This window comes from Poromitra crassiceps (genome assembly GCF_964638095.1).
Source record: "Poromitra crassiceps genome assembly, chromosome: 1".
In the NCBI taxonomy this organism is placed as follows: domain Eukaryota; kingdom Metazoa; phylum Chordata; class Actinopteri; order Beryciformes; family Melamphaidae; genus Poromitra; species Poromitra crassiceps.
In genome coordinates this window covers 48,720,278-48,733,093 of record NC_139623.1, presented here as the reverse complement: position 1 = coordinate 48,733,093, position 12,816 = coordinate 48,720,278, and the positions used below count along the sequence as shown (strand labels likewise).

General features: G+C 45.1%; 1 protein-coding gene across 1 annotated transcript in view; it reads left to right on the top strand.

Annotated features, from left to right (window-relative positions):
* Positions 1 to 10,914, top strand: part of emsy (EMSY transcriptional repressor, BRCA2 interacting) — a 51,051-nt gene extending 40,137 nt beyond the window's left edge. Inside the window, exons 18-20 of the mRNA XM_083645579.1 lie at positions 3,012 to 3,590; positions 5,264 to 5,686; positions 7,586 to 10,914. Of these exons, the coding sequence (XP_083501705.1) occupies positions 3,012 to 3,590; positions 5,264 to 5,686; positions 7,586 to 7,804 (1,221 nt within the window). The 3' untranslated portion in view covers positions 7,805 to 10,914. The remainder of the gene's footprint in view (positions 1 to 3,011; positions 3,591 to 5,263; positions 5,687 to 7,585) is intronic.
* Positions 10,915 to 12,816: the final 1,902 nt, after the last annotated feature.

The following is a 12,816-nucleotide window of genomic DNA, read 5'->3' as shown; positions in this document are numbered from 1 at the left end:
TGTTTACTTGATCCATTTCTGCTGGAAAACTGCTGCACATGCTCCATGTTTGTTTTAATTTGTCCATGTTTTTGTTTTTTCATGTATTCGCTATGTTTTTTATATCTGCTTGCACACAAATTGCCCTTCTGGGACAAATAATAAACTTGAATCTTGAATCTTGAAGACCCAGCTCTTGAATGAACCCCTTCTCTCATGATGGCCTGTGTAAAAAAAAAACTTTATCTGCCTCTTTGTTGGTTCTATGCACTCAATGCATTGCCTCTATCAGGGGCGGACTGGGACCATAATTCAGGCCGGGCATTAGATACCATGCAGGCCAGGCCAACACACGCAGACACAAAGGTCGCCGGCAAAAAATTTGGGCCGTTTGAAGCAAGATTTGGTGAATATAATGCTAACATGATGTTACATGTTACCTATTTGTTAGTCTCTTAAAACAGACTGTCTCATCTACATCCGGCGAATGCAGCTATACAGTCTGTACGTTACACCCCCAGAACATGCACAAGGAAGTTGGGAAAAAAACCTTCAGACTGGAAGGAAGTTCGACAAAATCCGACCAATCACGACACGTGTGTCCATGAAAAAAAATTCTGATTGGACTAATGAGCGGAAGACCCGCCTTTCTGCTACCCATTCCGGTTGGTGCATGATTCTCCCTCACGAAGTACAGACGGTATGGCGGAAGCATTTGAAAATTGCGGAAGCCAACTCGTCTGTTCTAAGAGACTACCTATTTGTTCACTAATATAATTCAACATTGCCTAGATAACTGCAAGTATAATATGAAGACGTAAAAACAAAAACATGCCTCTGTACAAAAGCGTCACAGCAAACTTAATTTAAGGAAGAGTGCAGTGTCCCGTCTTGCCTTGTCTGAGGTTAAATGCAAATAGAAGAAAATCAAACTGCTTCATCTCCACTTTAAATTGTATTGTGCAGTCCTACTGATAATCCCATAGCACATTAATGTGAAAGCAATAAGCATATAGCCTACATGTTTCACTTTATGCTCTGAAATTGTAGCCTACCTGAAGGTTCCTGATTCTGATAAGTTCAACACCACCTCCAGCTCTGCAGGAGCACCTGCTGCAGTGCTAGTGCTGCTTCTGCCTCCTTCTCCACTTTTGTGAAGAAAACCCCAAAAGCAACCCAACCCATACTTTCAGATTAGCCACTACTGTTTACATTTGACCAATAGATTTTTTTTATATAGCCTAATATATATAAATAAATACAGGCTCCTTGCTTTCCACCTCTCTGCACCTCCATTTTGGCACCATTGAACAGCAAGCTCTGCCCACCCGAGCTGGGGTCCCAGCAGCTTCTGACTGAAAAGTTAACTCATTCCTCCCTGCCTGGCTACCTGCAGCCTGCAGCCTGCCTGCCTGCTATCTACGCAACTAGGAACACTTATACATACTGGCCTGCTGTTCAGTGAGTGGCCTGGCCTGCAATTTTTTTTTTTTTTTTTTTGCAGGCCAGGCCACCGGGCATCGGCCCGACGTGCCCGATTATGCAGTCTGCGCCTGGCCTCTATGCACCTAGGTCCTGTTGGACCATAGCGTAGCTTATGGCGTAGCTTCTAGTTCTCTCCTGACTAGAACCTTGTACTTACTCTAGTTCTCTCCTGACTAGAACCTTGCACTTACTCTAGTTCTCTCTTGACTAGAACCTTGCACTTACTCTAGTTGTTCTCTCCTGACTAGAACCTTGCACTTACTCTAGTTGTTCTCTCCTGACTAGAACCTTGCGCTTACTATAGTTGTTCTCTCCTGACTAGAACCTTGCACTTACTCTAGTTGTTCTCCTGACTAGAACCTTGCACTTACTATAGTTCTCTCCTGGCTAGAACCTTGCACTTACTCTAGTTGTTCTCTCCTGACTAGAACCTTACAGTTACTCTAGTTCTCTCTTGACTAGAACCTTGCACTTACTGTAGTTGTTCTCTCCTGACTAGAACCTTGCACTTACTCTAGTTGTTCTCTCCTGACTAGAGCTTTGCACTTACTCTAGTTGTTATCTCCTGAGTAGAACCTTGCACTTACTCTAGTTGTTCTCTCCTGACTACTAGAGCCCTGCACTTACTCTAGTTGTTATCTCATGACTAGAACATTGCACTTACTCTAGTTGTTCTCTCCTGAGTAGAACCTTGCACTTACTCTAGTTGTTCTCTCCTGACTAGAGCCTTGCACTTACTCTAGTTGTTCTCTCCTGAGTAGAACCTTGCACTTACCCTAGTTCTGTCCTGACTAGAACCTTGCACTTACTCTAGTTGTTCTCTCCTGACTAGAACCTTGCACTTACTCTAGTTGTTCTCTCCTGACTAGAGCCTTGCACTTACCCTAGTTGTTCTCTCCTGACTAGAACCTTCTCTCCTGACTAGAACCTTGCACTTACACTAGTTGTTCTCTCCTGACTAGAACCTTGCACTTACCCTAGTTGTTCTCTCCTGACTAGAACCTTCTCTCCTGACTAGAACCTTGCACTTGCCCTAGTTGTTCTCTCCTGACTAGAACCTTGCACTTACTATAGTTGTTCTCTCCTGACTAGCACCTTGCACTTACACTAGTTGTTCTCTCCTGACTAGAACCTTGCACTTACTATAGTTGTTCTCTCCTGACTAGAACCTTGCACTTACACTAGTTGTTCTCTCCTGACTAGAACCTTGCACTTACCCTAGTTGTTCTCTCCTGACAACTAGTCGCTCTGGATAAAAGCTTCTGCCAAATAACAAATTGTACATACAACGGGGCACACACTGTGCACACAGTGCAAACGGGGCATAGTGTTAATAACGTTCTCACATCCAAGTATCTTTATTTGCATCTATTCTCAATATGTTACATTTTTTAATTACTTTACATTATCTTCAGTACTTTTTATTGACCTTATTCTTATAGATCCTATCTCTGCTGCTGCAGTGCCTCAGTTGCCCCACAAGGATTAGTAAAGTATCATAATCCTAATCATCTCGCTCAGTATTCTTCACTGTGAATGTGTTTCAGCCCTCTGACACCCACGGCAAGACGGAGGCTGTGCTGGAGGCGGGGGAGCTGGAGGGTGACACCCTGGACCCCCAGACGGGGTTGTTCTACCGCTCCAGCCAGTCTGCGGCGGACCCCCCGAAGCCCACAAGCCACTCCTCCTCGGGCCCTCAGCCGCTGCCGTCCGGCCAGGCGGAGGCCGAGCAGAGGCGACTCGCTCCCGGCTCCGCGCAGCCGCCACCGCTGCCGCAGCTTCAGAGCAGGCCGCAGATCAGCCAGCCCTCCTCTTCCTCCTCCTCCGCAGCCTTCCCCTCCACACCGTCTCTGACCAAGAAGCTCCCCAAGCTCCAGGGCCAGTGTCCAGCCAAGCTCCAGGTCTTGACCCAGAGTCCCAAGGACAGACTGCCGCCGGTGTCGGGCCCGGGAGGGGCGAAGGTCGCCGCCCCGGGTACACCGACCAAGTCCCTGTTGACGCCCCAGCTCCCCAAGCTCCAGCAAGCACCCACGTCCCACCACAGGCCCATCCATACGCCCATGTCCGGGCCCCCGCCGCTGCAGGCCCACCACCCAGTCAGCACGGAGAAGACCTCCTGCAGCCAGGTGAGTGCTCAGGCCCACCACCCAGTCAGCCAGGTGAGTGTTGAGGTCAGGCAGGTGTGCAGGCCCACCACCCAGTCAGCCAGGTGAGTGTTCAGGTCAGGCAGGTGTGCAGGCCCACCACCCAGTCAGCCAGGTGAGTGTTCAGGTCAGGCAGGTGTGCAGGCCCACCACCCAGTCAGCCAGGTGAGTGTTCAGGTCAGGCAGGTGTGCAGCACTGCCTGCTTAGGGAAGCCATAAGCCAGTGGTTCCCAAACTTGTTCTGTCATTTTCATTCAGATATCTTGAGGTGAGAGGTCAAGGGATAGCGTGGTGAACCAGCCGGTCACGTGAACTCACATTTCATTTCATTCTTCGTTCCCGTCTGGCCTGAAGCTTTCACAACACTCTTTGCAGTGGGCGGAAGTTGGGCGGGTGTACTTGCCTTGACAGACAGACAACTTCAGCCAATCAGCGTTGGCTCCAGTCAAACCCAAATCCACTCGGGAGAACGGCAAAAACATATTTTCAGCCCAGAAACTCTGCTGTTGCATACTTCTGTACTTGTTATGCCTCCGCCGGCGATAGCCAGGCCGGAGGCATTATGGATCCGGGTTGTCCGTCCGTACGTCCGTCCGATGTTCGTTAACAAGATATCTGAGGAATGCCCTTGACGGAATTTCATCAAATTTACCTCAAACATCGACTTGGGTGCAAGGATGAACGGATTACATTTTGGTGGTCAAAGGTCAAGGTCACTGTGACCTCTCCAACGCCATTTTCAAGCTTGTAAACATCATATCTCAGGAATGCCTTAACGGAATTTAATCAAATTTGCCTCAAACATTAACTTTGCCTCAAGGATGAACTGATTACATTTTGGTGGTCAAAGTTCAAGGTCACTGTGACCTCACGAACGCCATTCCCAAGTTCGTTAGCGTGATATCTCAAGAACGGCTTGATGGAATTTCTTCTTTTTCGGCTCAAACATCGACTTGACGCAAGGATTGAACTGATTCCATTTTGGTTATCAAAGGTCAAGGTCACTATGTCACTATGTCACTAGGTCACTAAATCCGTGGTGCGGTCATTATAGTTTAATTGTTGTTATTGAGTCTATTTCTGCAATATCTGCACTTTATGGCTGTTTCAACTAGACGAATGTTGACATTACTCCTCAAGGCGGACAGGCAAGGAGGCAGCCATTACTGTTTTGCTAGCGACGTTCCTGATTGGCCGGTTATGATGTCAACTACGAGGCGGGTCGCTGATTGGCTCGTACGCTTTGCAGTTTCTGCAAAAGCCCTCCCAGGGCTTGAGGCCACACGGTCTGGTAGAACGAAATGAAATGTGAGTTCACGTGAATGGCTGGTTTACCAGGCTAGTCATAGGTCATTTCACTCTGGCTTTCAAACTAAGCCTGCTACAGGCCCCTAACGGGAGAAATTACCAATCGGGAGCACAGCGCGAGAAATGGGGAGACTCACGCAAAAGTCGGGAGTGTTGGCACATATGTGTTGTCCCCCCGTCAGTCCTCTGTTCCCCCCAGTTTGCCAATTGTAGGACAAATAGGCATTGTAAAGCAGCTTTTCTTCTTAGCTCTTATAAAATCACTGTAAAACACTTTTTTCATTTTTCATTTCTTGCCGGTATTAAGAATGCAAGTGTTTACCAAATATTCAATCTCTTCAATGCAGCAGCCAATCATCACGCAGAGCGCCACCGTCACCAAGATCACCTTCGGCAGCGCCCACCACTCCGCGCCCGTCTTCAGCAGCGGCGAGGCGGCCGCCAAGCTGGTCCCCGAGCCCAGGTCCAGGCCAGCGGGCGGCAAACCCTCGGTGTCCGACATCCTGAAGATCTCCATGATGGAGGCGGAGATTGACCCGAGCACCGAACCCATGGTGGTGGACTCGTCCAGCGACTGCAGCCCACTGGGGAAGGCCCTGGACGTGGGGGCGCGGGCCGTCTCGGGGGCGTTGGACTCGGGCCAGTTCATCAGCAGCTCCGGCACCTCCATGCACCACTCCCACCCCAAGCCCAAGCCCCAGCACAGCCAGTTCAGCCGCATGCAAGGCCTCAGCGCGCAGCGGAACAAAGAAGACCTGGATGTGATCGAGGTAAGCTGTCTCCTACAAATCCAGTGGGATCGTGCAGTGGTGAATGGCTCCATATCTGACTTTTAATGAGATGTGCACTGATTGTTAGTTGTTAGTATTGTATTATTGTAGCACTGAGTATACAGTATACAGTAGGTTTCAGTGTTGGAAGTGTTCATGCTCACGCTCAAATCAGCAGATGAAGCTTCTACATACTTATAGTCTAACGAGCTGTTCTTTGGTGCAAACGGAGGCTGCATTGTGGCTATTCAAAGTTCCAGCTCTGCCAAGGTGTCAGAATAATGCAAGGAAATAAATCTTTCTTCATCGTAACACACTTTTGGTGTAAATGTAAGGAGTGAACAGGATTTATTTTGGATTTTTTTTTGTTATCATTTTCGTTTGAGGATTGTTAGACAATTTCTAAATGGTAAATGGTAAATGGCCTGCATTTATATAGCGCTTTTATCCAAAGCGCTTTACAATCAGTAGGTACATTCACCCATTCACACACTGATGGCGGCAGGCTACCACGCAGGGTGCAATGTGTACCACCATCAGGAGCAATGTGGGGTTCAGTATCTTGCCCAAGGACACTTCGACATGCAGAATGGAGGAGGCGGGAATCGAACCACCAACCTCTTTTATCCAAAGCGATTAGTGGACGAATTTTTGCAAATTTTTATCAAATGAAGCATTCCTTCCCGTTATTGTTTTGTTTTAGACCAGGCATGTACAAAGTTCAGCCCCGGGGGACAATTGCGGCCCGCGGACTGATTTTAAACGGCCTCTTAGAATATACTATACTGTATGTGGCCTCCACACAGTATTGGTTAATCAAGCGAGTTTACGTTGCGTTTCTTTTCCGTTCACCCAGGGCCCGAAATTAACTTTTTGACCCACCGGCCAGTGGCGGGTAGATGGCAAAAATCTACCCGCCAAGCATATTTCTTACCGGCCAAAAAAAAAACATTTTTGTGTTTTTTTTTCAGTACATTTCAAGTAGATAAGGTATTCCGTTGAAGAATACACACTTAAATAAGAGGCCAGAGTAAAATTTGAAGCAAATTATTTTAATATAATTGATGATTGATTAATCAATACATGTCAAGTCAATCTTGAGCTTAAATTGTTATAAAAAAAAACAACGCAGCTAAAAGTAATAACTGCGACAGTCTCAGTGCAGACAGCGCACAACTTGGGCTATACACCTTTCTCTCCCACTCCACACCTGGCACCTGCGTTAGCTCTCCTGCACTCGTTCTCGGCTCCCCTTTGGCTTTATTGGTGGTAAGCATTTTGATTCATCTCCTCATCATACGAGCTCAGGTTAAAAGACGCTTTTTACCTCCGCTAAATTGACGACTGCATTCCATTCCAGAGTCATGTTTGGTAGCCTATACGGGAGAGCTGGAATGAAACAGTCTGACAAAGCACTCGTGTTAGCCAGCTGCGCAGCGCACCAAAACACACATGATAACTATTATCTCCTCCTCATATATACTGTATCATACGAGTGTCGGCAACAAGTGCGAGCGATTGATTCATTGATTGATTCGCCCGACGTAGGCTGTCAATTTACCTCCGCTAAATTGACGACTGCATTTCATTCCAGAGTCACGTTTGGTAGCCTATACGGGAGAGCCAGAATGAAACAGCCTCAGCACTCATGTTAGCCGGCTACACACAGTTTTAATATTACATGACGACTATTTTGGGACCCGCCACGTGGCGGACAGACGGCAAACCTAAAATCTGCCCGCCATTGGCGGGTGGCGGGCTCTAATTTCGGGCCCTGCGTTCACCTAACGATGACAGCACTATCATACAGGTTGTTGGTAAATGCTTTAGTTAACATGACCACTTAATACAAAGTGTTACCATGGTCTATAAGACTAACCTTGATGACACACACTGCAGTGCGCGCTCCCTCCCTCTCTGCAGGTCATCCCTCAGTACTCCATCCTGCCGGACTCCAGCCAGTCCAACGTGGTGGTGGAGCCCAGCGGCTTCCTGGAGATCACCAACTACACCAGCCAGCAGCTGGAGGAGGACAGCCCCATGGAGCAGGAGGTGGACAGCAGCAACGACGAGGCAGCCGCCGCCAGCCCCACGGAAGACGCCCCCGACCAGCCCTAGGCACCCACACGCGCGCGCACACACACACACACACACCTTCCTCGGACCTCCGGTAGCACCGGTGTAGGTACCAGATGTGTTGGGCCTGCCAGATCTGTTCAGGGACCTGCAAGTAGAGATGATATCATGACGCATTATGATTCGCTGTATGTCTTGAGAACGTCGAGGAAAGATGTGAAGGAGAATTCATAAAGGCTTAGGAAAAGACAAATGTGGTGCTAAGAAAATCCCACTGCACTTACGCTGGGCCAGTGGGTCTCAAACTTCGGTTTCAGTACCACCTTTCCCTGATTTCTGAATCCATGTACCTCCTTTACCCGACGACAACATTTTGCTAAGAAAACTGCAAGAGAAAAGTATATATAAAGCATATGATGCAATGAATGAATGATAACCCACCTTTTGAAAAAATATAACATTAGAAATAAGAAATGGCATTTTGCCTTTATTTGATAGGACAGTTGGCAGACAGGAAAGGTGGGGAGAGAGAGGGGGGATGACATGCGGCGTAGGGACCACAGGTCGAATTCGAACCCGGGTCGGCCGCGTGAAGGACTAAGCCTTTGTGCTCTACCAGGTGAGCCCCCACCATTTCATTTATTATAACAAATTAGAGTCCGCATATGACAGTAGTTTTGTTGCCCCCACCAAAGTGTAACTTTTCGGGCAACAAGCCCTTCCTCAGACATCAAACAACTAGACAGAAGCTGGGTTTCCATCCAAAGGTATCGCAACTTTTAATCGAATTTTCAGAAAGTCTGCAAAAGAAAATGCGATTATTACGCATGTTTCCACCCACTACCGTTATGCGTAATATCAGGAATGGTGAAGAGGAGGGGCAATTCATTGACGTGATTAAAACATGGGCAGACGCCAGTCAAACCCTCAAACGAGGGAAATTAACCCCGTTCTCTGAATAAATGTGAGGTAAAGAGAAAACATCCTAGCCTGATAGTCAGACTGAAGTGGAGGAAATCATGATGGAAAGCTTGGTGACAGAGAGTGCGCACTGCTGTCTGCCTCTGCTAACGTTACACGTGCGTTGTCTCGCTATGAAAAACATCACATATTAATTTAATGGTTCTTGATTATACAGAGGTACGTAAAATGTATTACCAGACGCCACTCTTCAATTCGGCATATATATAATCCACGGAGATGTTACTGTAAGTGAATAAAATGTCAATTCTGTATGTGAGTCGCCTGAAATCCCGCTGTCTTCCTCTGTTAAAACTGCATGTTTTTGAATGGAGTTTGGTTACAGATTCGCTAAAGCTGTTTCCATTGCATTTATCGCATTTCTTTTGATCGATACACCCTACTTCTCTGCCTCCCTCCAGTGTGAAAACTTTTTTTGCTATATTTTGAGGTTTTATCGAATTTTCTGGTGTTTCCACTCAGGATTTTAATGCGCAATTTAAAATTTTGCATAGAAACAGGTGGATGGAAACCCAACCCCCTAACCCTAACCCTACAGACACACCTACAAATACCCTTCTCAGCTACAGACACACCTACAAATTACCCTTCTCAGCTACAGACACACCTACAAATACCCTTCTCAGGGAGTCATGTGATAAACCATATAAACCACAGTAGATACAAATGCACCTACCAATACCTTTCTCAGGGGCTCAACTGACGGTTTCATTTATTTTCATGATTTATTCTTACTTGTTTCCGTTTAGCCCTTTCTATCTAGTGCCACCTGTAGTACCTCCACATACCACTGCACTAGGCTATGGAAGTGTGCACAAACGTTGGCGCTTCACGTCATGTCACGATTTCTCAGTTCGCCACTGACTGAAGCAATAGACGACCAATATACGGTACAAGTCACACTGATTTCAATGGTGAAATCGGTTTCCAGCTTCGTTGCATGGATGCTGAGAATATTGTTTTTCCCGCAAACAACATGTTAGCTGAAGCTAAATAATGTAATTGAATGGCAAGATTAGCTAACGTTAAGCTACTGGTATTGTCGGACATTTGGGCACGCAAGCTAATGTTACATCAAGTCACGATTCAAGTGTAGGGGAGGGCGTTTCTCATGAATGTGACCCATGCTTTTTGAAAGTAAATGATGTGGGAGCTTTAAAATACACTTTAGTACGCTAAGTATTGGTACGCTACTAACCCATATCTACCGTCTCGTAGCTGCATAGAACATACTGCATATACGTCTCGGCCTGCCAGATCGGCTTTCCGATGTACAGCCAAACATAATGCGTGACGTCATCTGTACGTGCAGGCCCCCGAACAGATCTGGCAGCCCGGCCACATCTGGTACCTACACCGGGCTTCTGATATGTAACAAGACTGATCTGATTTTCTCTGTGGCCTCCGACCCACTGGACAAAGAGACCCTCTCTCCTTCTTTCTTTCTTTTTCTTTGTAAAATAATGTAGACAACAAATGGACATGTGGTTTTCATCGCCACAGAGGAGCGTTGGATGGATGTAGAAATGTGGTCTGATCCTAGACAGCAGACAGTTGGAAAGCAACCTCTCAAAACACACTCAATTGTTCAAATATGTGAGTAACATCGCTTACAGGAGTGTGCAAGGCTACACTTTCATACTTTTTACTTTCATCATGACCGGATGATTTGGAAATCAGCTGAATACAACATTGGCCTTGTGCCCCCACACCTCTACATGTTTTCAACAAGTGTTTCAAATCAATTTCCCTAAGGAATTCTTTTCAGCCGTACATATTTTTTTGTAGAAAGTCACTGTCCCATTGCAGATGGGACATGCCCTTTTGATACTTTTGAAGGATTTTCATCAGATGTTAGTTGGATGCGTCTGACTGAGCTGCACCCGCATCATGCGTGACACTTCTGTGCATTTCAAATGGATTCAGAAACGCAGTAGGGAAAGGTGGAGATTGATCTGATCTGAACCCTAAAAAAGAAAACACACACACTAATAAATGCATTCACCAATGTACGTTTTTTTTCTAACATAATGGAAGTTCAAGATGTCGATGTGAGAATTTCACAAAGTGTGGATTTGTTTTCACATAGTTTCAAACCGTGCATTTATTTTATACCTTTTCAAACTAGAAGACTCGTTGAGAGAAATAAATAATTTAATCTGTACAATAAAGCAGCTGTGGTGGAACACGTTCAGTTTGTACTTCTTTACCAGCCACTTGTGTTTAAAAAAAAAGAGAGAGCTTTTGAGCACAGAAGGGGGGAAATGAAACGTGAACATGCCACTAGAAGAATATCTGGTTTTCTGCGAAATGGAGCTGAAAGCTGCTTTCAAGTCATAAGGGAAGAATGCTTCAATTCGAATTGAAGTTTTCTGTAGAATTTGGCTGCGGAACTTCATGATCATCATGAGACATCTGAGTTCCTGTTTTACGGCAAAGCAGACATTGTAATGTCAACCAGAAACCAAACCTCCAGCAAGTAGTCCTGTCCTGCCATGGCATTCTAAGAGCCGTGATCACAAGATGACATCAAGTCGGAGAGTCCATTGTTCCAAAGTAGTCAAGTCAAGTTGTACTTTATTGTCCACAAGGGAAATTCACTTTGTTAAGGTCAGTACAGCGAAAACAAGACAATATATAAAAAAGTGAATAGATCACAGCATACAAAATATCACAAAAAAATACATAGTTACTCTAAAGGTTCTATGCACCTGTTAAAAAAAAAGGGGGGTGGGGGGTAGAATCTCCCAACGGAAAGCTGAGGTGAACCGTATTTTTAGTGGCCGGGGCAGCGAAGCGGCAGGGCCACTTATTGTATTTGCCTGTATTATTATTCTTCTCCCGGGAAGTTGTACTTCCCATGTATGAAAATAAACCAAACTTTGCACAAAGGTCCAGTCCCATGCCAAACTTCGTTGATGCGAATTTGGTGCCAATAGTCCTGATGGTGGCGCTACAGCGACCGTCTAAAGTTTAAAACTTTGAAAATTCATAACAAATCAGGCCTACGTGCTAATAATAACTAATATAACTTATTACTTATAGGATTTCAGTAATATTATACCAGTTACAGATCCTTTCCAAAAAGAATATGGAAATAACATTGATAACCGTGGGCTTCAGCGGATTGTCAAGCAAAGACGATTAAAGAATTTAGGGGAGATTCAGAGGGAGTGGACTGAGGCTGAAGTCAGTCATAACTGAGAAGTAACTGCTGATTTTCTTCACACTATTCTAATTTCTTGAAATACTGTTTTGGGGGTTTTCTGGAGCTGTAGGCCAAAATTATGAAAAATGAAACAAAGGCTAGAAATATTTCACTTTGTGTGTAATGAATCTATAATCTATGAAAGTTTCACTTTTTGAAAGGAATTATGGAAAAAAACTAACTTTTCCATGATATTCAAATTTTTTGGAAAGGATCTGTACTTTGTCAAGTAACTCAAGTTACAAATTGAGTTTTTTTTCTTTTTATCAAAGCATATATTTAAAAAAGATAAAATAATTTCCAAAGGACAATAATACAATTTACAATTTTGGATTGTTTACACTGACTTCAAGGTGGTTGAAAAGATTTTTCAGGATGGTTCCGGGGCGGCGATGTCATTCTGCTGCTGTAGTAGCTGCAAAAGTAGTGTAATAAGTAATGAGTTCCTCTACACGGACAGTAATATTGTAAAGTAACTTATTACTTTCAAATGAAAGTAACTAGTAATATGTAGTATATTACATTTTGAAAGTAACTTGCCCAACACTGCTACTATTTTTTTTCAATTTTCAGAACAAAAGTTAAACAAACTCAGATATACACACACACACACACACACCAAAAACAAACAACACATACCGACATTACCAACACTGCTACTATTGATACACACATCATTTTTCTGCATCCTCAGAAAGTCCATGATGTGCGACCTCAATCACCCACAGGCAAATTTTAGAGCATTGATCACCCACAGGCAAACTTTAGAGCAATATGTGATCGTACAAGATATTGCTTTTGGAAACTTTCAACTTCCTCAAATCCGCCCACCCACCACTGCATTTGTGCTTCATCAATATTAACA